The 27489-nt window shown below is 40.1% G+C and overlaps 1 protein-coding gene across 1 annotated transcript in view; it reads right to left on the reverse strand.

Moving 5' to 3' along the window:
• The window catches only part of PYROXD1 (pyridine nucleotide-disulphide oxidoreductase domain 1), a 940027-nt gene that overhangs the window by 304238 nt on the left and 608300 nt on the right, over positions 1–27489 (reverse strand). The window contains exon 8 of the mRNA XM_044087812.1: positions 26303–26441. Within this exon, the coding sequence (XP_043943747.1) occupies positions 26303–26441 (139 nt within the window). The remainder of the gene's footprint in view (positions 1–26302; positions 26442–27489) is intronic.

Raw genomic sequence — 27489 nt, forward strand, 5'->3', positions numbered from 1 at the left:
GCATTATTAGGCCTGTCATGAAAGGGCTGTCTTGGAGTAGTTTGAGAGGAGGCAGATCTGGATGAAGAAGGCTTTCTGGCACCTTTTCTGGGTTTGGTGGAAGGTGGAGCGGACGTCTTCCTGACAAATGTGGGTTTAGCAGGATAGCTTCTATGAAACTTAGGCACAGGTGAGACAAAAAGATGTTTAAGGTCCTGCACCTCTTTCCTTTTTTCCTGCAGGTTTTTAAACAGTTCTCCTGACTGCTTTCCAAAGAGAAGGTTATTGTCCAGTGCAGCATCCATGATTTTGCTTTTAAAATCATCAGGAGTACCTACAGTGGGCTGAGGCAGGTGACCTGGCTGATGCTTCTGCAGTATCACAGCTGCATTTTATAGAGTATCTAGTGACCTGTGCAGCTAATGAAAGGGTGCAAGCCACCTGTACCTTGGTGGGAGACTCTGTTTTAGAATTCAGTTGATCCATGGCTTGTGAGACCAGGTCCAAGCCATATTTGACCATATGCATTTGGCAGTTGATGGCTCTGAAGGCCAGTGTGGAAGATGTGTAAATTTTCTTCCCTAACCTATCCATCATTTTAATATCTTTAACCGAAGGGAGCAAAGAAGAAGAGGGAATCTGTCTGGACTGTTTATCTGGAGAGAATGCATTAACAACCGGGTCTGCCATAGGAGGCTTGATAAGGAATTTGAAGTCATCAGGAACTTTATAGAACCTGTATGGTCTTTTAGGGACTGGTGGCTGCGAGTCTGGGGCCCTGGAGGTTGAGGCAAAGGCATCCAAGTAGGCTGGGATCACTGGAGGAATGGCTGAGGAAGAGGGGGATTCCATCTGTACCACTAGTGGACCAGAGTTTATTCTTACCTGAGATGTTTATGGTCACTGTTGATGTAGTCGATTTATTCCCTAGTATTCCACACAAGACGGGCCTGGAGTGGTTAGGTACTTACTTATCTAATGAAGTCCAACTGGGGGCCAAAGTTACTAACTTAATTTTGGAATTTATGGACTTAGTTTTAGAAAATAGCTTCATTCATTTTAAGGAGGAATTTTATCGTCAGAAAAAAGGTGTGGCAATGGGTGCCTCTTGTGCTTCCATGTACGCAAATCTGGTATTATACCAATGGGAAAAGAAATATATTTTTACTAGTACATGATATCAGGATATTTTGTACTATAGGAGATTTCTGGACGACATCTCCTTTATGTGGATGGGAAACGAAGGAAGTTTAATGGAATTTATGGATTACATCAACATGACGACCACATTTTTTAGGTTTACCTATAAGATCAGTAAACATCAACTTGATTATTTAGACATTTCACTGGTTAAGGACTATTCAAATATGTGTTTTCAGTCTAAGATTTACAGGAAAAACACTTTTTCAAATGCATTCCTAAATTATCACAGTGGACATCCCTTCTATCAAAAGAAGGCGATAGTGAAGGGCCAACTAATTAGGGCTTCACGAATGTCCAGCACGGACAAACTCTTCAATGAGGAAGTTTCCATTTTAAAGAGATTCTTTAATGAGAAACAATATCCGGAAGCCCTGGTAGAAGCACTAGTTGTAGAAATTTCTGAGAAGAGGGCAAATAAATATCCCCTTTATTGGGGTGGGGTTAATGAGATGTTACCAAACCCTTCAAAAGACATTCCACAGTCAAAAATAGTTTTATACATACTTTCTCTAACAACTCAGATCAGATCGAGAAGATTATCAAGAAATATTGGCCCATTCTCAGACTTCAGGAAGATCTTAAGGATTCTATGCCCAGTTTCCCCTCTTTTGTTAGGAAAAGGGGCAGGAATTTGAAAGAACTTTTAGAAATTAGGTTAGAGGATCCACAGAATCAGAATAGAAGGAAATTAGGCACTTATCCATGTGGGATGTGCAAGCAATGCCACGCTATGCTGAATTCGGGGTCCTTCTACCTTCCCTCTAGAAGATTTAAGTTCCACTCTAACAAACATTTTAATTGTGGATCTAAGGGCCTAGTCTATCTTGGATGCTGTGTTACGTGCCATGGTTTTTACATTGGGAAAACTGAAAGGGTGTTTAGGAGAAGAGTTTATGAACACTTCAATGACATCAATACAAGGAAGGAAAGTAATGCCTTTTATAAACACTCTTTAACATGTAAGGACATGGACATAAAGTTCATGGTTTTGGAACAGGTACAACCGGATATAAGAGGTGGTAGTTGGGAGTCAAAATTAGAATACCGTGAGCTATTTTGGCAGCTCCGTTTAGACGCTACTAGATACCCAGGTCTGAACGACAACCTTAACATTATTAGTGTTCTGAAATTAAGGCAAGCCCGTCTATAACACAGTTTGGCACAACATGACATTTATTGTTTTATTCACTTTTGAATTTACAAAATTTTATAATAAGATATATGGAATGTTATGTCATACACTTGAAACTTAGAAAAGAAATGTTTTACAATGCTATTCAGTAACTCTAGGTTTTAATTTGGAGTTTTGATTTTATCCCCGATGAAAAAAAGGGGTCACTGCACTTATTTGTGATTATAAAACTATTTTGCAGAATTGTTTTTTGGCACATTTTAACAGTTTGATTTAATTTTATGTTTAACATGGTATCCAGTTGCTGAGATTTTTTTAGAAAATTAATTTTTAATGATAATAAGAATGCATTTTAGAATTTCCTTATATGGTAATTTTCCTGTTGGGAAAGGTTCACAGGAAGTCATGTGATGATTGTGGAAGTATTTAATGTGAATGAACTTCCAGCAATGTTTTTTACCTTGAAAAAGCTCGCAAGTGGTCGAGTGAAAGCGCTTGGAAGATATTGTGGATTTTTACTTTGCCTAGTTATATTAAAGGAGCTCATTGAAGATCTAGCAGCTGTTTGATTTCTTCATCTGCTTATTTTGAAAGCCTTTGTTTACGTGCTTCCAGGTCCTGTGGTGCCAAGTGGTTTTCATTCTTGGTTTGATTCTACATCTGATAGGTATTTCAACCTACTAAAGTCTAATTTGTAATGAATGTCAGTGTCTTAACAAAGATGCCTTAACTTCAGGCCCTTCTGCAAATCGAACACATTTAAGTATTTATAGTTAAACAGACATGGCTTCAAAGCAATGAATGTACTCTGTTCCTGTGTTTAGTGCTTATCTACTGTTTAAAACATTTTTTAGTGTCTCCAACCTAAATAAGTGTGACTAGTAGCTGCAGCACAGCCTAGATACAGGTTTGCTGCATCTGAATCTGTTTGTAGTGACGGTTGTATTCAGACCACATTTTCCAAGCCATCAATGATTGGAAGGGGCCCTTCTGCACCCTTGTGAGAGAAGTGTGCTGATTGGAACTTGTCTGTTGAAGGGTGATTGGACTAGGGCTTAGAGTAAGCACCCTCGTTGGCTCGTTCTTTTGAGTTTTTTAAACTTTTTTAGCTGCTGCTATTTAAGCCCTGCATTTGAGTGGGTTTCTGTTTACCTGCATGTCATGCAGCACTGCCGTGCAATTGTGCGCCATATCTGGACAGATCATTTTGACAAATTTTCCTTTATATACAGCCATAGTACATTAGTGTAGTCCTCATATTTAGTACTTTTTCAGTCTAATTTGTATTGCTAGTGAGTAGTGAGCTGTGACCTATTAAACCACCAGCCAAAACCCCCGTCTGAAATATTCATCTACAGAGTACCTCCTGGATCAGTCCTGAAAGCACCCCCTTTGTGATTACAGCTCTTCAAACCTAGCATTATGGGCAGTTGGACTATCCCTGTTTCTCTTGCCAGCCAGGTTGACTTTGGTCTTCTGAGGCAGTGTACCAACTGCCTCAAGTACACTAACAACCCTCTACTAATAACTCACTCTAGTACAGAGTGCTAAAGATGCATCTACATCTGGAATCTAAAATCCCTGCTCTCTCACACTCGAAACAGTAACACAGATGAGGTAGTCAACCCACCCACCACTACTCAGGCACATAGTACCACTACTCATACACATAGTACGCATCCAACAGATAAATCTACATAAGCGTAGGTACTCTCAAAAAACTTACTAAAGCACCACAGACCTCCAAAACACAAGACTGCTACAACTACCACAGTTCCCATATCACCCAAGATACATAGCAACACTGCTGTCTCACCTACCAAACCCTTTAGGTATAACACTCAAACACCAAATTTTCTTGTCACTGGAGACTCCATAGTGAGACACATAGATGTCCCACAACCAGGTTAGATAAAGAGAAAGTCACGGTCAGCAGCCTGTCCGATGCTAGGATGCGTCAGATCATGCATGTGCTTAGGTGTCTCGCCAACAAGTACCACTGTGACTCCGTCATAGCTCATGTTGGAATGAACGTCCTGAGACATACCTCACTGGACTATATGAAGAGAGACATGATTATGTTCTCTGAGTATGTGTCCCGGGCAGGTATGTCTCTAGCTTTGAGTAGCATATTACCCTCACCTAGAATGATGCCACAGTATAAACAAAAAATGATCAATTTCAATAACTGGCTCAGTTTTTGATGTCATTCAAATGGGATCCAGCTTCTGTCAGCCTGGGATGACATGGTCAACAAACCTCGTTGCTTTGCCAGAGATTGTTTGCACCTGGCACCATTATGCTTTCGGCTGCTAGCAAAGGCTCTTGCCTCCCCCATAGTGTCTATTTTAGGCAAGATCTCAAAAACAAAATTGCTGATGTGAAAATTGCCAATCACAAAGAAAAAAAAAATAAGGGTTATGCTGCTAAATGCTAGGAGCTTAAACCAAAACCTGCACACCCTGGAAAGCACTTCTATCACTTGAAGATGTAGATGTCTGTATAGTCACATAAAACTGGTTCAGGGCTTCAGTGAGTACCCTGGCCTTGCAAGGCTACAATGCCTTCCACAACTTCAGACCGCAAGATGAATATGTAAGAAGCAAAAGAGGTCATGTTTATCTATATTAGAGTCAAATTCACCTCCCGACTAGTTGAACTGGACAAGTTCAGATTACTGTGGGTAAGACCCCCATTCAAGTCATAGCTGGTTATAAGCTGATTATAGATCCCCCTCCATGAATCATGATCCACACACGGCCACTTGAACAAACTAGAGTCAATCCAAATATTACCAAACACTTTGATCATGGGAGATTTCAACTATCCCACCATCAACTATGAAACTTACTCTAGTCCTAACTCCCTTGTGCAAAAGTTCCCTGACTTTGTTAACTCAAATGCCCTGAAACAAATTGTTCAAACCTCAACAAGAGGAACAAATGTACTAGACCTGGTGCTTACCAACATGACAAACAGATGCACCACCGCAACTGTCAGACCCTCATTAGTTAAATCTGACCACAAATCAGTTGCCTTCGAACTGCAGAACTCACAAAGGGAGAAGTCAGACTAAAAAACTTCACCAAGGCAAACTACAGTGGATATAAAAAGTGTACATACCCCTGTTAAAATGCCAGGTTTTTGTAATATAAAAAATGAGACCACAATAAATCATTTCAAAACATTTCTCACCTTTAACGCAACCTATAACCTGTAAAATTCAATTGGTTAGGGGAAACATATAAAAAATAAAAAACCTAATATAAGCTGGTTGCATCAAGTCTGCACACCCTTAAACTAATAATTTGTTGAAGCACCTTTTGATTTAATTACAGCATTCAGTCTTCTTGGGTACACACCTGCCATCAAGTAAAGAGACTCTGATTAACCCCAAATAAAGTTCAGCTGTCCTAGTAGGATTTTCCTGACATTTACTCAATTGCCTGCTACACCAAAAGCCATGGTTCCAGAGAGCTTACAAAGCATCAAAAAGATCTCACTGTTGAAAGGTATCAGTCAGAAGAAGGATACAAAAAAATGTCCACAGCATACCATGGAACACAGTGAAGACAGTCATCATAAAGTGGAGAAAATATGGGACAACAGTGATGCTGCAAAGAACTGGACGTCTCTCCAAAAATGATGAAAAGACCAGATGAAAACTGGTCAGGGAGGGTGCCAAGAGACCTACAGCAACACTAAAGGAGCTGCAGGAATTTCTGTCAAGTACTGGTTGTGTACTACATGTGACAACAATCTCCTGTATTCTCTATATGTCTGGTCTATGGGGTAGGGTTGCAATACGAAAGCCTTTTCTTACACAGAAAAAAACATCCAAGCCCAGCTAAAATTTGCAAAACTATACATTAAGTCTCTCAAAAGCATGTGGGAAAATGTGTTATGGTCTGATGAGGCCAAGGCTGAACTTTTTGGCCACAATTCCAAAAGGTATGTTTGGTGCAAAAGCAACACTTTGCATCACCAAAAGAACACCATCCCCACGGTGAAGCACGGTGATGGCAGAATAATGCTTTGGGATTGCTTTTATTCAGCTGGAACTGGGGCTTTAGTCAAGGGTGGAGGGAATTATGAACAGTTCCAAATACCAGTCACTTTTGGCCCCAAAACTTCAGGCATCTGCTAGAAAGCTGAAGATGAATTTCACCTTTCAGCACGACAGACCCCAAGCATACATCCAAATCAACAAGAGAATGACTTCACCAGAAGAAAATTAAAGTTTTGGAATGGCCCAGCTAGAGCCCAGACCTCAGTCCAACAGAAAATTTGTTGGGTGCTGTGCACTACAGATGCCCTCACAATTTGACAGATTTGGAGCATTTTTGCATGGAAAAGTGAGCAAATATTACCAAGTCAAGATGTGCCATGCTGATAGACTCCTACCCAAGAAGACTGAAAGCTGTAATTAAATCACAAGGTGCTTCAACAAAGTATTAGGGGTATTATGTTATGTAAAAGTCTGAAGAAGCCTACGGGTGAAAGCGCTTACTTATATCTGAATAAACGAAGCAGCTTATTGTATGTGTTTTATTTTTTATATTTTTCCCCTAACAGATTTGTTTGTTTTTCAACTGAATTGTACAGGTTATAGGTCACATTAAAGGTGGGAAAAGTTTTGAAATGATTTATTGTGGTCTCATTTTTTTTATATCACAAAAACCTGGCATTTTAACAGAGGTGTGTACAAGTTGTATATCCACTCTATAACCTCCTAAGGGAAGGTATAAGTGTATTCCAAGACCCACCACCAGCTGGAAGTGGTACCTACACTAACGCCCTGTACAATCACTTGTACAAAGTGTATAGACTTGGCTGTTTCAGACAGAATCAAAGCCAGAGCCACAAATAATAAAAGCCACCCCCTGGTGGACATCCAGCATCAACAAACTTTACAACAAACACAAAGAGTTGCTGCTTAAGAAAATCAGGGCGAGGCCCCAACAATGGAAAAGCACGCTACTCAGCCTCAACATGCAAATAAGACAACATGTCAAATCTTCTAATTGTAACTTTGAGAGAAAACTAACAATTACATCCAAGGATAACCAAAAGACGTTTAATAGCTACGTACATAGCCTAAAAGGCAGGACCCAAGCATGTGCTGAACTAGTGAATAACGATATCACACACACTGAGCCCGTATTGATAGCAAGCCTGCTAGTGGCCAGATTTGGAGAAAATTTCACTCACTTATCCCTTCCAAACTCATCACAAACCTTGCCCTCAACTACCCCCCACATATATGAAGAGCAGGTCATTAAAGCCTTGTTTAAGACAAAAAAGAAAACACAGCCTCTATGGGACCAGATGGCATCCCAGGCTGTCTTCTACACAAACTAAAACATGAACTAGTATCACCATTAAGTACCCTATTCAAGCACAACCTATCCACAGACTTTGTTCCTGCAGAATGGAGAATAGCAACAGTTATTCCCCTCCACAAAGGTGGCTTAGCAACAGACCTGAGGAATTATAGGCCCATAAGTCTGACCAGCCTCATCTGTAAGGCCATAGCGTGTGTCATTATGGACCTCATAAACAAAGACATAGACAGCCTCCAAATGCTGGAGCCAACCCAACTCAGCTTCATCAAGGGCAGATCCTGCCTGTTAAACCTGGTGGATTTCTTCAAAAATGTGACTAGGGACATTGATGAGGGCAAGTCTGTGCACACAGCGTACCTCGACTTGGCAAAGGCCTTTGACACAATCCCACACTCAGCCATTACTGATAGATTTAGCAAATGGAATATAAACCCCTTTGTTGTAAAATGGGTTGACAACTGGCTCACAAACTGGTCACACACTATCAAAATTGGTGACTCCACATCAACCAGCAGACCTGTCATCAGTGGGGTGCCACAATGGTCAGTGCTGGTCCTCCTATATGGTTTAGTATGTACTTCTCAGAAGTTCAGTCTAAAACTAAGAGGCTGTGGCTGATCAAGTCTGCAGATGTTGCAATTATTGAATCCTCAAAGGATGTCAGTATACTTCAGGAGGGTTTTACAAAGACCAACGACTGGTGTCTTAGTCACGGTCTCAAATTGAATGCAAAGAAATTCATCATCATTCTCTTTGGTAAAAAGAATGTCCCTTCACACTATCAAATTAACAACAATACCCTATGTACCTACGAAGTGGTAAGGGATCTGGGATCACAAGTAGACTGCAAACTTAACTTTGACCACCGTGTGTCTACTGTAGTAAGGAAGGCTTTCCATCACCTCTAGAGCAAAGAAGGTTTTAACCCCTCTATACACGTCACTAATCAGGCCCATAATTGAGAACAACACCCCTTTTGGCATGTACCGTACAAAGCACTTGCAGCAATTGGGGAGGCCTCAGAGGTTTCTAACAAAGAAGATCAAGGGACTCCTGCAAGTGCCTTACACAGACAGACTAAAAGTCCTTGTCACTATATTCTGTATTGTATTGACTTCTTGGGGAAGACCTATGCCAGGCTTACAGAGCAATCTCCGATGCAAACCTAATGAATCTGCTGCACATCTGTCAATCAAACGGGACTAGAGCTACCAGTTCCAGGGACCTAAATATGGCCTGTGACTTGAATAGGATGTGCTGGAGGGACAAATCTGTCTCCCAGTGACTGTCACATCTTCGGAATAGGCTGCTAATTCATATGAAGCAGAGCACCTCTATGAAACTGCTCAAAAGGAACCTGGACAAGTGGATGGGGAACCATAAATTCTTCTAGGAATAGCGCCCACAACCCTAATATGCATAGGCGATACGTGAAAAACCAAAACAACACCACAAACTGTTAAATCATTTAATAAAATGTAGGACATAAACGAATAAAACAAAATAAAATGAAGTCCCCTGTTTTTCTTAACGATCAGCGCTTTCAGGAATATCCTTCTTCAGATCGTATAGTGAGATAGGGGAATATTCAATTAAAACCATAAAACGTTAGTATGGAAACAACACCTTCTGTAGGATACATTCAGCTATGAACCAATGAAACTAATCGAAAGGCGGACATTCCTCCTTTACATCCATTTAACTTCCATCCAATCAAAGGTCAGTGTGAAGCCAACACCTTCTCCATAGTCCAATCAACTATAAACCAATGAAGATGGTCGAGAGCGAACACTCTTCCTTTTCATCCAATGGTGGGTCTCCTATTCTTTGGTATAGGTCATATAGGAACAATGGCATTCAAGCATGGTGGCTTGTCCGCTCGCAAGTTAATAATCCACTTAATTTCATTATGTTCTGTAGCATTAGTGATCTCCCCTTGTTTCATACCCAGGAAAGTAGTTTCTAACACTTTGAAATAGAATCAATGAGAAGGAAATTGCATAATATGGCTAGGAAGACAATTCTCGGGGTCTTTATGATGAATATCTCGGCCACTTGTTCAGACTGTTCTGCCTATTATGTAGGCAAAACTGACCAGTGCTTCAAAAACAGAGTTTTGAGACATCTCCGAGATATTCGTCATAAAGACCCCAAGAATTGTCTTGCTAGCCATATTATGCAATTTCCTTCTCATTAATTCTATTTCAAAGTGTTAGAAACTACTTTCCTGGGTATGGAACAAGGGGACATCACTAATGTTGCAGAACGTAATGCAATTAAGTGGATTATTAACTTGTGAGTGGACAAGCCATAAGGCTTGAATGCCATTGTTCCTATATGACCTATACTAAAGAATAGGAGACCCACCATTGGATGAAAAGGAGTGTTCGCTCTTGACCATCTTCATTGGTTTACAGTTGATTGAACCACGGAGAAGGCGTTGGCTTCACATTGACCTTTGATTGGAAGGAAGTTAAATGGATGTAAAGGAGGAATATCCACATTTCGATTAGTTTCATTGGTTCACAGCTGATTGGATCCTAGAGAAGGTGTTGTTTCCATACTAACGTTTGATTGGATGGAAATGGTTTTAATTGAATATTCCTCTATCTCACTATACGATCTGAAGAAGGATATTTCTGAAAGCACTTATCGTTAGGAAAAACAGGAGACTCCATTTTATTTTGTTTCATTCGTTTATGTCCTACATTTTATTAAAGGATTTAACCGTTCCTGGTGGTGTTTTGGTTTTTCACGTATTGTTTGGTTCATACCTTATACACCCTTTGGTAGCTACAAGTATATTTTCTATTTCTCCTATACACAGGAAGTCATTACTAAATACAATCCTGGGTACTGACTAGAGAATCTACAGTATTACACTGGGATGAAACAGCTAGGCTTGAAATAACCTCCAGGTCAATAGCCTAGTAACCTCCTATGATCAAGTCTTTAGGTATACTGAGAACTACATAGGAATAACAGTATTTATCAAGGATGTCACCAAATTAGGATGGATTCTTTGGGACCCTGTATATGAACTCTTGCCCAATCATCCTAAATAAGATTAATTACTACTTCACAGCAAGGCAGAGAAACCCTACATGTCTCTCTTCTGACCATGGCAGCTATCTGTACTTAATCCTCAGCAATTTTCTACTGGGGGAGTTCAACTATCTGTCAATAAACTAGACAACCCACAAAGCTAATATTTGGCCTGCCCAATGCTTCTTTGCCATTATAAATGCCAGCGCCATTGTATAAATAGTTAAGTTAAACATAATCTTACTTGGGGCCCAAATCCCCCTGATCTTCTTCTCACAAATATGGCTACTTTCTGCACACCTTCATATGTATCATCTTCCTTTATTTAATCAAACTACAAATCAGTGATGTACTCCTTTAAAACAGATGGTACCTCCCTGAAAATACCCTGTGTTAGGGACTTTTGAAAGACAAACCTTCAATTCACTGATAACCTAAATATTCCATTGTAATTCTCCTATCATGGATGTCACTGTTAAAGCTGTTGCTTATACCTCTGACTTCTCCTCCACCTTAAACAGTTGCATTGTTACGGCAGTTCCTGTTCACACCATTCATAATTAGAAATTTAGAAACAAGCCATCATAGTGAAATGCCTGTATAAAAGCACTATATAGCAAAACTAATTAATTACTGCTTAAAATAGGTGCCATTCTACATATCTTAGCAAAGAGCTTACAAGTACCAGTACGGAACTCATAGCTAAATATAAACCCCACAAATACTAACCACTTTGACCCAAAGGAAAGTACAGTTGTGAAAGCAAACTTACCATAACAGTAGATGCTGTAACGATCATTGCTGCAGTAGCCTAAGGTACATGGGTTATATCCTGATAAGGATTTAACAGCCAGGGCACCTTCCACATGCCCAGTTAGTCAGCTCAAGTTGAGATGACTAAAAATCAGGTATTGGCATGAAAGCCTGTCAGACCTTTCATGCCAAGACAGGACAATGCTAGGAATATAAAAAAGGCCAAACTCTGGCATAAAAACCATGCAAAAATAAAGGGAATGAAGAAAGAAAGCAGCTACTAAAGTAGTGATCATTCAATCATTCAAACATCTACCGTTGTATCAAGTTTACTTACACAACTGTACTATGTTCATCATTATGATTACTATGCAGTAGTCCAGTCGATATGGGAAGATTACCATGGCGTAAAAGAAGTGGGAAGAGGAGGAGGAGAGCCTAACAGCCCCTGGAGAATTGTCTTAGCAAAGCCTATTCTAGATCTGGAGAAAGAATGTATTTTAAAGTGCTTTATAAAAGTGAGCACAAAAGACCAGGTTGCTGCATCTAGATTATTTCTATAATCAAATCTTTTCCAAAAAGCCACCAATGAAGCCAAGTCCCTGGTGCAGTGAATCTTGACCTTGTTAAATGGTTTGTTGTGGTGAGTATAACAAAAGGAATAGCATGAAACAACCATTTTGAAATAGTTTGCTTAGACACAGGTTGCCCTCTTTTCTTACCCTACCAAGAAATGAACACTTGATCAGAAAACTATGTGCCTAAAATTTGGAAAAAAATCTTATAAACTATAAAATGTATAGCCTACCCCTGCACAAATGTGACTCCTCTACTGATGGCTCAAATTACAGGCCAGTAGCCATTCTGTTTACTCCTATCCAAAGTCTTAGGAAAATGTGCCCAAACCAACAATTTACTAAGCCCTACATAATGTAGTTTTCGGCCATACCATAGCACTACAAGAGCTCTATTTAGCTTTGCTACCACCAACCGTAACAGGAATGCAGGGAACAGCAACACTTTTCCTTAATTTGTCAAAAGCTTTTGACACCATGCCTCAATAAAAACTACTCTACAAATTCTCCTCTACAGAACTACAATACTCATTGCTCACTTGGTTCAACAGCTACCCCAGCAACAGATTTCAAGCCATAAAATGGGAAAATTACTTCTCTCGATTTCTCCCAGTGCATACAGGGGTGTCTCAAGGTTCTATTTTGGTCCCTTGCTATTCAACGTTCTTATAAATGACCTACAAACTCCACGTAAACATGCTACCATTACTCAGTATGCTAATTATTCCTCACTCATCTGCACTGCCAAAACTCTATAACAACTTCAAACTCAAACACAAGAATCCTTCAATTCCATTGAAACATGCATTCAGGCAAAGGCAATAATGCTCTTCTAACCTGACAATATACTAAAACAACTATTCCCATTATAAGTGTCCAAGTTGTTCTCAAAAATATATCAGCTTCCACTCTACTCCTTACCATACTTCCACACAAAACCATCTCCTCCCTCACACAAATAATTATTACTTTTCCATCTCCTCCTCTCTGTTTCAGCTCAACCCTCTGCACCTTTTTAATCCTAAAATTATTTCCACTACTGCTAAGACACTTGCTCTTAAACAAATAGTAGACCTTCCAGAATACCCTCAATCCAAACCAAAACACACTAAAATAACTTCCTTCAATAACCTCGTCTTAGCTGGAGACATTCAACCCAACCCCGGACTAACCCACCCACAAATAACAATTACCCTCCTCTTCCTCTAACCTTTCACCCCCCTACAATACTCTTAAAGTTTTCAAACTCAATTCCTACAGTCTCAACAACAAAGCACAGCAGTTTCAAGCATGGCTGAGTCATAACCAACCTGACATTGTAGCCATCTCTGAAACATGGATCAAACCCCACATCTCTGACTCTGAAATCCTACCCTCTGGATTTCACACTCTTAGATGTGACCACCCAAAGAAAAATGGTGGCAGCGTTGCATTAATCTATTCCAATCTACTTACCTTAATTCCCCTACCAAACCCCATTCCTAAATGTGCCAATGCAGAACTAACAATTGGTCTATTAAAAATGAATAATCACAAAAGCCTCTGTATCATCGCCCTTTATATCCCACCCGGAAATTACATCTCAATCCTTGAAGACATACTCCAATGGGCCTCAGCTGAAATTAACCTTGCAAACATCGACTGGTGTAAAATCAACAGTCCCATACCCTCCCTGTCCATTAACCTCTTTAACTTTACTCAAGTAACCAAACTCCATCACCAAACCAAATAAAACAAATCCCCCAGGATCCACTCTTGACTGGATCTTAGTCACCCATCCAAATAAAATTACCAACTCTGGCACCATCCTTAACTCTATCAGTGCCCACCTCCCAGCTTTCAATTACCGTGCAACCACCTCCCATCCACACCAACATCAATATACTCAGACCAACAACCTTAGTAAATCTGACCCCAATACCTTCTCTAACTATCTCAAACAAATGAATTGGAACATTGTAAAAACCCTTCCACTCGATAAAGCCATAGACCACTTTAATTCTACTTTCCTAGATACTCTAAATTCCCTAGCTCCACCAAGGGAAAAAAGAATAAAAACTGTAACTGCCCCTTGGCTAACCAAAGAAACAAAGCAAATTATGCATCAAGGAGACAAATCCTGGAAGCTTTACCAAAAGAATAAACTTCCCGAAACCCTTCTTCAATATACACAGCTCCATAACTTTGCAAAAAAACAAATTTTCAAAGACAATAAAATCCTACTACACTAAGCTCCAGTGCAACCATCCCCAAAACTTTATGCTTTTTTGGAACTCCATAAACTCACTCCTCAACCCAGGCTCCAAAAATAACCCCTGTCCGGACCCAAGTAAATCTGACCTCGAATTAGTCTCACTATTCAAGTCTTTCTTTATAGAGTCAATATCCGACCTAACAAAAATTTTCCCAACAACGACCCATCTCTCCTACATTCCACCTCATCTAAGTCCCCAAATAATTTCCCCCTATGTTTGAGCTCAAACCTGTCTCCACTAACTACATAAAAAGACTTCTATCCAAACCTAAACCCTGCTCCAATGCACCCAACATCCCCTCTTCCTTTCTCAAGTCTGCTGTCAATGGTATAGCTCTCCCAATTAGTACCCTAATTAATAGAGCCATAAAGGAATCCTATGTCCCTAAACTCTGTTGTTCCGCCTTTATTCTTCCTCTCCACAAGGGAGGCAAAAACACTAATATTTCAAACTTTCATCCTATATCTCTTCTCTCTCCAGTCTCCAAAATCCTAGAAAAATGCCTCCACCTCCAACTTATGCCTTTTCTGACTAAAAACCAACTTCTTACCCCTACCCAACATGGCTTCTGACCAGGATATAGCACCATAACAGCTCTACTCTCATTCTTAGAAACTGTCAATCAAGCCCGAGATTCTGGGAACTTGGTATCCACAGTGCTCCTCGATCTTTCTAAAGCATTCAATACTGTTTCCCATCAGCATCTTCTAAGTCACTTCTCAAACCTAAATCTCTCTGAAAACACTCTTTCCTGGTTCTCAAGCTATCTGTCAGATAGATCTCAGGCTGTGAAAAGGAAAAAAGGCACCTCACCTTTCTTACCCACTCCTACCGGAGTACCACAGGGTTCCATCCTCAGACCAATGCAGTTTAATATCTTTATCAATAACTTTCACTCTGCTATTCCTAATGCCAAAGTCATCCAGTATGCAGATGACTCTACACTTGTCTGCTCTGCCTCTAACCTCCCAGAACTCCTATCTAAAACTCAGACTGCCTTCTCAACTACTGAGATCTGGATGCTCCAAAATCACCTTTCTTTCAATGCTAACAAATCTAAAATACTACTATTCACACCCTCAAAATCTTTCTCTTTCGATAAATATTCCCTCCAAGTCCTTAGCCAAAGCAACTCTCCAATCGAAGTTGTTCCCTTTGCCAAACTACCGGTATAACTACAGACAAACACCTCAAGTTCGACATCCATATTCAGCAAAATATAAAGAAAACCCACCAAACACTAGGTACGGTATACAGGAACAACCACTTCCTCTTTACTTCTACCAGGCATACTCTGGTCTACTCTTACCTCCTTTCCTCCATTCTGTAAGTCACCCTGCTACTAAGTAGCCTATCCTCTTCCATCACTTCCAAACTTGAAAGCTGTTATAAAAAAATTTCTAAATTTGCCACCAAAGCCAAACATTCCACTCGTCATTGTGTTACCCTCCAATCCCTCAACTGGTTAGAATTCACAAATTACCAGGACTTCCTCCAGCTCACTACAGCACATGGACTAATATTTAATCTAACCAAATGCCCTGCTCTAACTAACATCCTTCCCCCATACACCATCTCAGATCTGAACACCAAAACTTTATTACTGTCCTCAAACCTAAACGTTCTGCTGGACAACTTCTCTCCTTCTCCTTAGGTAAGAAATGGAACTCTCTCCCTTCCACACTAAGGGCAATGTCAAACACAAACAACGTCAAAACTCAGCTTTACATCGACCTCTCCTCCAAATGGAAATGTAACTGCATTCTCCCTACCTAGAACTTGTTAATAAACGCCCCTGGGAGAGTATCCTCCCGAGTTCCTAAACACCTTATAGCTGGCTATAACCTTCTTTAGCTAATTCCCATATGATCTCTCACACTCTGTAAATAGCTTTTGACTTTAACTGTGTGAATTTATTAAAATGTATCTGCACAATATTTTTCCACTATGGGCAATAATGCTCACACTTTGTATTATTTGATATATATTTGCACTTGTACTTTTATTTTTATTAGATACTGTGGTGGTGGTGCTGCGGTAGCATTGTCGGCTCACAGTAAGACGTCCTGTTCGATTCTTAGCTAGAGCATCTTCTGTGTGGAGACATGCGTGAATGGGCGTACCTTCATTGAAGGTTGTGCGTCAGAGCTGGCAACTCGGCATGTAAAAATCTACTGCCAATCATTAGAGGACCGGAGTTCTGCTGTGGCGACCCCTAACCGGGAAAAGCCGAAAGACACAACAACTTTTATTTTCATTAGACTGCTATCTTTACTGTAATCTGTTTCATGGAGCTTTTCTCCCTGGGCCTGCACTGAAAACGGGCTCTCTGGGTCCAATGGACTTCCCCAGTAATCAAACTGGAAATAAATAAACAGTATTTGCTTTGATAGTCTAGCACATATATCAGCTACACTCTCAGAGACCTAATCAGCACATTCTTATTCCTTTATAATCTACCATATAGGTTGTCTGATTATGTTCTACTGCTCTTTGATAACCCCAAACATTCCCAGAGGCAGTTGTCTCTAAATGCCCTATATACCGGAATAAGGAATCCTTTTAAATATCTATGAGACAATGCAAAAGCTCAGATTTTATTTTTCATAATAACTTAAATTTTCATATCCATAGCTGCCCTTGGTATATTTCTGCTATACTCTCTCCAATGTACTCATACTTGTTTTCTTACAAGATTTCCAAATTATTATTCCACACTACAGTATCTAACTTACAAATGGATTTCATTTCAGATTCCTAGACTTCATAAATCTTTTTTATACAACCTATAGTTTGATAACAGTCATTAACCAAACTGGTTGATATGATCAGAAAAACTCAAAGCCAGATCTACCTGTATGTCATGTCCTTAAATGAATCTTCAATCACTGTTTGCTGTATTAAATATTCACCCTTCAATCTATGTCACCCAAATCTCATATACTTAGTTTTCAATATATTTATCAGCATATTATTATCCTGTGCCCAAAATGGTCAACTTATCAAGTTCTTTTGCAGACATGCCCTGTCTGTAAAAGATATAATCAGTTTACCTATTTTCAGGTCATATGGATACAGACTATAGAAAACCTAAGATGAAAAAGATAAATCTGACTATAATTATATACTGGTATAGTAATTAAGGAAATGTAACTTTATTCACAGATTATGATATTTTATGCAACATTATAAGACAGTTCAAGTCTGTAAACATGCAAGAAAGTACAGCTGTGTACACTTACCATAAATGTAGATGTTCGAGTGTATTCAATGTTGCAGTCATCACACTTGGGTTATCTGCCTGCAGTCGGCCCGAATACCAGTGACTTAGTATTTCTGTGTCGGTTGCTGTCGCTCCAGGACTGACGTCAGGTCATCAGGGGGTATATATAAACAGACAGCCAACATAATTACATCAGTTTTTCTTGCCCCAAATGTCAGGAGCACCTCCCCCCAATAGGGAGCTAAGTTATGGTGGGGAAAACACCACCAGTAAAAAGTAAATACCAATACCAATACCAATACCAATACCCCTGGAGGGGGTGAGTAAAAGAGAGAGAGAGAGCCAAGGGTGCTGGAGGGAGGGAAACCAGGACTGCAACAGTGAATACACTCGAGCATCTACATTTATGGTAAGTGTACTATGTTCTTCGTGCTTCACTGTTGCGGTCATCACACTTGGATTGATTCCCAAAGCTGAAAAAGGGTTGAGGCAGTCAAGAAGAATTGGGGCTGGCTTGTATGCCCTGCAGGACTGCTGTTGTAAAATCCACCCTGGATGTGGAAAAGATAGGCAGGTGGTAATCCTTGGTGAAGGTGTGTACAGAACTCCAGGTAGCAGCTTCCAGGATGTCCCTGGTAGTGACTCCCCTGAGGAATGCTGTAGAGGTAGAAGTTGCCCTAGTGGAATGCGTTCTGACCCCCTGAAGGGTTGGTTTCCCATGGTACTTGTAGCAGAATCCATTAGGAGACTGTTTGTTTTGAAATGGTCTTGCCCTCTGTCCCTGGTGCAAAGCTGACTAGTAACTGGTCTTATTTCACGAAGGGCTTAGTCCTATCAAAGCAGAATCTGAGCTGTCTCTGCATGTCCAAGGAGTGCAGGATCCTTTCCCCTTTATTTTGAGGATTAGGGAAGAAGGTTGGCAAATTAATAGACTGGTTGGGGGCCATACTGGACACCACTTTAGGCATACTTAGTCCTGAGGGAAACCCTGTCAGTATGGAAAATAATGAAGGGTTCCACAGCCATAAGTGCTTGTAGCTCAGACACTCTAGCTGAAGTGATGGCCAGAAGCAAGGCTGTTTTCCAAGAGAGGAATTTTAACTCTGCTGACGCTGCAGGCTCAACGGAGGGTAGCGTGAATTTTTCCAGTACAATGTTATGGTCCCAAGCAGGGGTGGGTGCTCTCCTAGGTTGTCTGCCCCACTCAGGAACTGTTTGATAACAGGATGAGAGAAAAGAGGTGGCTCACTGTTGTAATGAGCCAAAATGGCAGAGGCATGGATCTTAATGGAGGAGAAAGATAGGTCTCTGTGGAGTAGGTCTGCTAGGTAATCCAGGATTAGAGGTAAGAAGGGCAGTCCTGTGTCCTCTCTTTTAGACTGAATGCAGGAACAATACCTTTTCCACTTATCAGCACAAGATTTCCTTGTACTGGGTCTTCTGGCTTCAAGAATGACGTCCAGTACCTGCTTGTTTAGGCTGGTCACTGGGGGAGAATTTAAGGAATGAGCCAGGCTGCAAGATTCATGGTTTGCAGTTGAGGATGCAAGATCTGTCCCCCCTGCAGAGTGAGGAGGGTTGGGATCTGGGGTAGGTGCCAGGGTTGCACCGGTGACAGGCTGCACAGTAGTGGGTACCAGTGCGGGCATGGCCAGTCTGAGGCAATCAGGATTGTTCTTGGTTTGTCATGCCTTATTTTGAGTAATATTTTTGAGAGAAGAGGCAGAGGGGGGAATGCATAGATTGAGAGGTTTTTCCACTGGAAGGATAGGGCATCCACTTTCCAGGGCTTGCTGTGAGGTGTCCTGGAGCAGAATTTGCTGAGCTGGTGATTGCAGGGGGAGGCAAATAGGTCCACCTCTGGAGTCCCCCATTTCTGGATTACAATACTGAAGGTGCTGGGGTCTAATTGCCACTCATGTGGGTCTAGGAGATTTCTGCTTAAGTTGTCTGCCAGATAGTTTTGTTTGCCTGGCAGGAATTGAGCTTGCAGATGAATCTGCATGTCCAAGGCCGTGTTCCACAGTGCCATGGCTAGCCTGCAGATTGGGTAAGAGTGTGTTCCCCCCTGCCTGTTTATGTACCACATAACTGTGGTGTTGTCTGTTTTTATCAGCAGGGGTCCTGATGATAGTAGGTACCTGAAAGCTGTCAGAGTGTGCTGAAAAGCTAGCATCTCTTTTTGGTTGATGTGCAGATGAGATTGACTTGGGCTCCAGTGGCCCTGAATGCACTTGTCGTCCAGGTGTGCCCACCCAGGCATAGTCTGATGTGTCTGTGGTTAGGGTGTGGGTGGCAAGGGGTTGAGTAAAGGAAAGTCCCTTGTTGTGGTTGCATGCTGCTGCCCACCAAAGAAACTCTGTCCTTAAGACAAGGTATGACAGGAATGACTGTTTCCAAGTCTTGAGAATGTTGGCACCAAAGACTTTTTAAGTACCATTGAAGTTTCCTCATATGCAGTCTGGCATATGGAATTAGTAGGATGCAAGAGGCCATGAACCCTAGGGCCTGCAGGATTTTCCCTGTGGATAGTTGGGTTCTGCTGGCCATATGAGCAAAGTAGCCTGTCAGATAGGCTTGTTTTTCTGGAGTAAGGAATGCCATCTGGGATGTTGTGTCCAAGCTTGCTCCCAGGAATACAATATTTTGACTGGGGACTAGTTTTGATTTCTTTTCATTGATAGTGTACCCCAGGTAGGTTAGAAGGTTCTTTACAAATGTCAGGTGCTCCAACAGCTGTTCCTGTCTGTCTGCCTGAATCAGGCAATCGTCCAAGTACGGGTAAATTTGAATTTTTCTCTGTCTGCAATAAGCAATGGCTGGGGCCAAGCATTTTGTGAATTCTCTGGGAGCAGTGGATAAGCCAAAGGAACTGCAGAGAACTGATAATGCACAAATCCTGCCCTGAAACGTAGATATTTCCTGCATGAGTCCCTGATAGGGATGTGCAGATAGGCTTCTTTAAGGTCTAGGGTGGCTAACCAGACATCTTTGGGCAGCACAGGAAGAAGCTGCTGAAGGATGAGCATTTTGAGTTTAGGTACCACCAGGAAGGTGTTTAGAGTGGAAAGATCTAGGATTGGGCGCCAAGTGCCCTGTTGTCTGGGTACCAGGAAAAGTCTGGAATAGAACCCTTGACCTATCTGTTCTGCCGGAACAGGCTGAATTGCCCTTATGGAGAGACGGGATAGAATTTGGTTTTGTGCCTCTGCTCACTGGCTTGGAGGAAGGTCTGGATACCCTTTTGGGGTTGGCAGTGAGTGAAAGTAAAATTTGTACCCCTGGATTACAATGTTGAGGACCCATCGGTCCTTGGTGATGGAGGTCCATTTTTTTGCATGATAGGTAAGTTTTCCTCCTAGGGGCACAAGCAGTTGGGCAGAGGTGAGGAGAGGAAAAGAGAAGTCATTGTGAATTCTTTCTGTAAGGGGTGGCTTAGCACTCCCTGTTTTTGAAGTGGAGGTACTCCATTGCTTACATCTCTGCATACCCTGAGACTGGAGTCTGGGGGTCTGTTTCCCCTGGGTCTAGTTTGAGATGGCCTTGAGGGGGCAGGAAAGGACCAATGTTTCGAGGGTCAATGCCTACTGAATCTAGGAGGCTGCACTTGCAAGAAATCTTTGTCTGCATAGATTTAGCCTTTTCTTCCATCATTTTTAGAACCTCTTCTGCTTTGGTGCAAAACAGATTGTCCTTGTTCAAAGGAGCGTCTAGTAATTTTGACTTGACATGGTGTGGCAAAGTCTGCTCCTTAAGCCAAGCATGCCTTCTCAGTACAGAACCAGTGACTGCTGCCCTGCAAGATGCTTCTAGTGCATCAAAACCACATTGCAAAGTATGCTTGCTGACTTGGCTTGCAGAAAGCATAACCTCTTGTAATTCTTTATTTTCTGCACAGTCTGTAAAGGCAGCTAATTTTTGCTTAATTTGTGTCTTTCGGCTTTTGCCGGTTAGGGGTCGCCACAGCGGAACTCCGGTCCGCTAATGATTAGCAGTAGATTTTTATGTGCTGGCTTGCCGGGCCTAACGCACAACCTTCAACGAAGGAACGCCCATTCACGCATGTCACCACACAGAAGACGCTCTGAGGATTGAACGGGCAACATCTGTGAGGTGACAACGCTACCGCAGCACCACCACAAGTTCCATAATATGTTGCTGGTATTTCAGCATGTGAAACTGGCAATTTAATGCCCTAATAGCGAGAGTTGCAGAGGTGTATACGTTTTTTTTTACCCCATCTGTCTAAAGCTCTGGAATCCCTGTCTGAAGGAGTGGGATTCTTAGCTACAGTTGCTTTTATACCTTTAGGCCCCTGGGAAATGACCTCTGGGTCAGCAGTAGGATTTTTGAAAAGAAATTTGTGAGAGTCAGGGACTCTGTAGTACCTGTCTTATTTTCTTGGAGCAGGGAGTAAAGTATCAGAAGTTAGGCTGGATTCCATAAAAACATCATCCACAACATCCAGTACTGGAGGTATTGCTAAAGGTCTATGTTGTGGCAAATCTAGAAATTCTCCGAGTCTCTTTTTGGACTGAGGATAGTCTTGGCATTCCCAGTGGAAATGCTCTCTTAAAGCATGTAGGGTTTCACCAAAAGAAAAATCCTCTGGAGGGGAAGCAGAGGGAATGGATTCCTCTGCATCTGAATCCTCATAAGCAGATAAAGGCATGTCTTCATATTCAGAAACCTCAGAGTCGTCGAACTCTTGGTCTGTTAAAGCTGCTGGGGACAGGTCTCTTTTTCTCTTAGCAGGAGAAGGCTGGCTTCCCCTAATCAACATAATCAGGTCTTCTGCCATTTTAAGCATTTGATGTTGTGGCAAGGAAACAGGTGCTTGAGTTTGGGTCATCGTTTTTTTTTAGGTGTAGCTCGTATTCTTGGCCTTAAAAATGTGGTAGTTTCAGACAGAACTGAAGATGCGAAAGAAGTCATTGGTTTGTGTCGAGAACTGGTAGTGCAAAGAACTTCCTCAGAAGCCGGTGCCAGCACAGTGGCTCCAGACCCATCCAAGGTAGAGACATCCGCAAGTTCCACAGTCAAAGAAGAGTCTCGCAGCATAGTAGACTCCGAACGGGTCTCGGTAGTGGCCTGCGAATCCATCAAAGTGGGCATCAGGGGCTGTGAAAGCACCTCACTGAGTACCAGCGAACTGGTGACTAGCTTAACAGAAGCTTCATCGGCAGTTTTGGACCTGTGCGGTGTCTGTCTGTCGTTATCTTTACATTTTTTTGGAAGATCAGTAGTCAGATGGCTTACCGAAGCCATTTCAGAATACGGAGATCAAGAGCGAAAGTATTTAGTGACAATAAGGGCCTGATGATGAATAGTTCGGGTGTTGAACAAAGCACAAAACCAACAGTGAGGTATGTCGTGGTCTGGGCCTAAACAGGTGATGCAGTAAGAGTGGAAATCTCGGTGTGGTATTTGCTTTCCACAGGCAAGACCAATTGTTAACTTTTTCTGGCATTGGTTAGAACAAGAAAAAAGGATCCCCAATGGGGTACTTGGCTTTAGAAGACTTCAGTATGATTCAAACGAAAACCCAGGTAGCGGCCGATCGGCACTCGTTCGAACTGCTTCTGCCTCGGGCTCCTTGGCAAGAAAGACTGATGTAATGGCATTGGCTGCCTGTTTAGATACCCCTGTCGACCTGACATCAGTCCTGGAGCAACAGCAACCAATGCAGAAATACTAAGTCTCTGGTATTCGGGCAGACTGAAGGCTACCTGCAGGCAGATAACCCAAGTGTGATGACTGCAACAGTGAAACACGAAGAACATCCCTACATTCTCTACAAATGAAGGACAGTATACTTGCACATGAATCAGACATTTTTTTTTTCTCAAAATTTTTTTTATTTTTCAAATACTTTTGAATGAATTCCATAGTATTTATAAATAACATCTTAAATAACTATTCACACTAGTTACATTAGCCTGACAGTATAACAGATCTTAATGTATACATTTACTTTATAAGTATGTCCAATCCATTATCAGAGTGTCTGATCAAGACTTTTCTCCAAGGGTTGTTGATAAATGGCTTTGGATAAATTAATTTCCAATAATGCTGTGGTCTTCAGTAGGCTGCAGAAGTCTTCCAAAGTTGGCACTGTGCTTGTATTCCATCTTCTTGTTATACATTTCCTTGAAATTGCAAGTACAGTCCATACTAGATACATGTTTGACCTATTCAAATGAGAACCTGTGTTCACATTTAATAATACAACAGCTTTAGTTAAATAAAATGATTCATTAAATAAAGTTTGTAGAAAGTTATTAATACCATTCCAAAATGGCTTAATTTTAACACGATCAAAGAAAAGGTGGTTTCAGTCTGCATTGTGTACTTGCTCACATCTCCAACATATTCCTTTTATGAAAGAACTAATTTTACTGATTCTGTCTGGGGTTATGAATGCTCTGTGCAAGCATTTCCAATTAAAAACTTTCCAGCATTGTGTAAAGGATGTATATTTTATCGACAAGAAGATATTTGTTTAATATCTTCAGTTAACTAACTGTATTGAGTGTCCTTTTGTTATATATTTCCAATATTAGGTTTTGGGTGTTATAGTTTATCAACAGTTTGCAAAATTTTGAAATACTGCTTCCCATGTCAAAGTCATTATATATGATTTCATATATGTATTTCGTAAATTTAGGTATTTCTTTAAATGAAGAATTCTTAATTATTCTACTTAAATCTTGCGAATATGACAGAATACTCTGTAAAGTTAGCCAGTCCTGTTGTGGAATTTTGTATGTTGTTTTTATTACTTGCATATCTAAAACTTTTAGTTCTTTCATACATTGGAGCCAGCAAACAAATCCTTTCTGTTCCCAGGAATTAATATTATGTCTCTATATATTTTATGTGGAAAGTTCTTTGTGACAATAAATGGTGTTAAAGATCAAAACAGATTTTTAAATCTATACTTGCATTAATAATTTTCCTAAATGAGTCAATGTAATAATTAATCATACGATTTTTAGTGGGTTTCGTTATGCTATATTGCATTCTAATACATATGTGCCATGGCAAATTGTTTTTATCTGTTATTTGAATTTTTTTGTAAATCAAATTCATTTATTGATATTACAGTTAGTAATTCCTTCCAATTTGCAGAATAATTTGGACTTATCCAATCTGAGATTGTTTTAGATACTGATGCTTTTATATACGTTTCTATATCAGGAAAGTTTAATCCTCCATTTTCATGGTCTGATATGATGTAGTAAAGCTATTATGCTTCTTTTGAGAAACCATAAACATGTTATTAGGCATGAATTTATTCTGTTAAGCATATTCCTTTCTGGTAACAGTTGCATTGCCAAGGCTATATATAGGATATCCAATATACAACAAACACTGGATTTTTTGCTATATATATGATCTTGGGCAGTAAAACCATTTTTATTAACTGTAGTCTGTCTTCAAATGTTAATATTATTTTGTTCCATTTTTCCACAGAGATTTTAATTGCATTGATGATATTATTGTAGTTTTTTGAGACTGATTCATTATTATCCTTGCATAACTCAGTTTCCTAGATATTTTAAGGTAGATTCTTATTTCCCTATGATGTGATCCCCTTTAGTCTGTAGTTATTTGTTTTTTTATTTCAAAATAAAAATTTTGATTTTGATTTATTGAAATGGAGTCCTGAAGTCATGTGAAATTTGTCAATTAATATATCTAATTATTCTAATGTTTCTTTTATATTAGATAATGTTAGTAGTATGTCATCAGCAAACAGCATTACTTTAGAATTGTATTGTTCATAAACGTCTATTCCTTTGATTTTTATATTGTTACAAATTGAATCTGCCAATATTTCAATAGCCAGAGCAAATAGAATCGGTGACATGGGACATCCTTGTTTAGTGCCTTTTGTTATATGTACAGATTCAGAGGTAAAAGGACCTAACTTGACATACGCTAAATTATTTGTATATATATTCTTTAGGAGATGAACAAAGGATGCAGGAAATTCACATAGCATTAGGATTTTGAATACATAGTCCCAATTTAGGGAATCAAAGCCTTTCTCTATATCTAAGCAAATTATGAGTGTTTATTTATTAACAAAATCTATAACAGAAATTATCCTTTTAATATTGTCATGTGTAATCAGACCTTTTTTTCAAGGGGATCAGTCATTAAGGGATGCCATCCTTTACTTCCGTACAGTTTTATTGCCCTCTCCTCAGTTTGAAGTTTGGATATTCCTTCCTTAAGGTTCCTCTCTCAAACAACTACACAATGTCACTTCTTAATCTGTACCTTTTAAAATGTGACAGGGTACAGACAAAGTTTAGGACAAAAATAAGTATGGAACAAGACTGCTTACGGCTGCATATGGAGTTCAATTGCATCAATACTGGTTTGATCATTCCATAACAAGAATGTACAGAAATACTTCCATGACTTTCTTGTTCCTCAGAGTGGTATATTTCATAGTTCACCAGCTCATATGGGGTCTCTAGACACCTTGATACTAATTATTTTCAAAAAGCTGTACCTGCATTCTATTAAGGCCTTTATCAATGCATTCCTTTATGTAGGGTAACTCTGACTGGCAAGTGGACAGCGACAGTAATTTACATACATTTTATAGTACTCAAACTAAGAAAAAGGTAGCCCTATACTTGTGAACATGCACAGATCTACTGCAGGAAATTTAAGCATCAGTACAGTTTATGGTCAATTTAAAATCTCAGTTATTTTGTTCTCAAACAACTCTTGTGATTTAGGTTTTGGCAGGCAAGAAAACAGTGGCAATTTACCTTTATCTAACTGTAGTTCAGCATTTTCTGCCTTGTTTCCAGGAAATGATAGTGATTTTGCCTGCTGCTGTAGAAATTCTTGCTGTAAGAAGATCTGTTCAACCTCACACTGGTACTCAACATGGACACTATGAGAAACCTAAACAAAAAGAAAAGAAGTTTACCCACCTTAAATTCACTTATTTTATTTCTTAATCAGGGAAATGGCCTGTGGCCTTTAGACCATTTTTCATCCACATCCAGGACAAAAATATAAAAAAATGGATAATCAGCTCATAAAACAGATAAGCAAGCCTTAATACTATACACAGACAGAGAGAGATAACTGAGGAGAAAAACATCATAAATTAATGCTACTACCATTGTATCTAACAAATTTACCTTAAGAAAAAATACAGAAGCAAACTAGTGTACAACAAAATTTTTCTGAGTAATCACAAGGTTAGAAAGGCATAAAGAGTTAAAACAAAAAAGTAATTTGCAAACACTAGCTACAAACGTGGTTATTTTCTTTGCAACAAAGACAAAAGTGTTCCGTGAACTTAGTTTTTACATAAATTAAGTTCTGTTCATGCCTAACCTGTGAAGGAAACAGATTCCAAGTAGCAATGACAACCTTTAGCAACTAAAAAAATGAAACTTGCAAGAGTTTTAGTTACATCCATTAATTAGGAAACAAAAGATGGGCTTATAGCACCCCAGTTTGTTACCTTAGAAAATGTATCTCACAACAAAAACTGAATCACAAACCCTGCAGTGATGCCTGAAGAAGGTATGGTGCCATCTTACATGAATTTTTTTCAACTCACACATGCAGCTCTGTATTGTTAACTGGACAGTAGCAATACACAAAGGTTATCTGCTTACTTTCTAGTAATACAAGTACTGCATTTCATTAAATGTCAACAAGTACCAAACTTCTGTTTAACAGATCCAGCTGGGACAGTTTCTTTGAGAACGTTTGTATTACAAGACACTTAAAGCTGATTATGTGCAGCGGTCAAGCTCTGTTTTTTTGTCAGAAATCAGAGGTTAGGCTGTATGTAGATATTTTAGATTATGCAGCCTACCGAATGAGGTCTCATGCATATGCATTACCCTTGCTGGCACTGTGTGAATGGCAGCAGCCATAACTGTTTCAGGACACGATCAAGTTTCATTTGTTTCTCTCTCCACAAATCGGTCCG

Source organism: Protopterus annectens, chromosome 11.part0 (assembly GCF_019279795.1).
Source record: "Protopterus annectens isolate FY-2018-M chromosome 11.part0, PAN1.0, whole genome shotgun sequence".
In the NCBI taxonomy this organism is placed as follows: Eukaryota; Metazoa; Chordata; order Ceratodontiformes; family Protopteridae; genus Protopterus; species Protopterus annectens.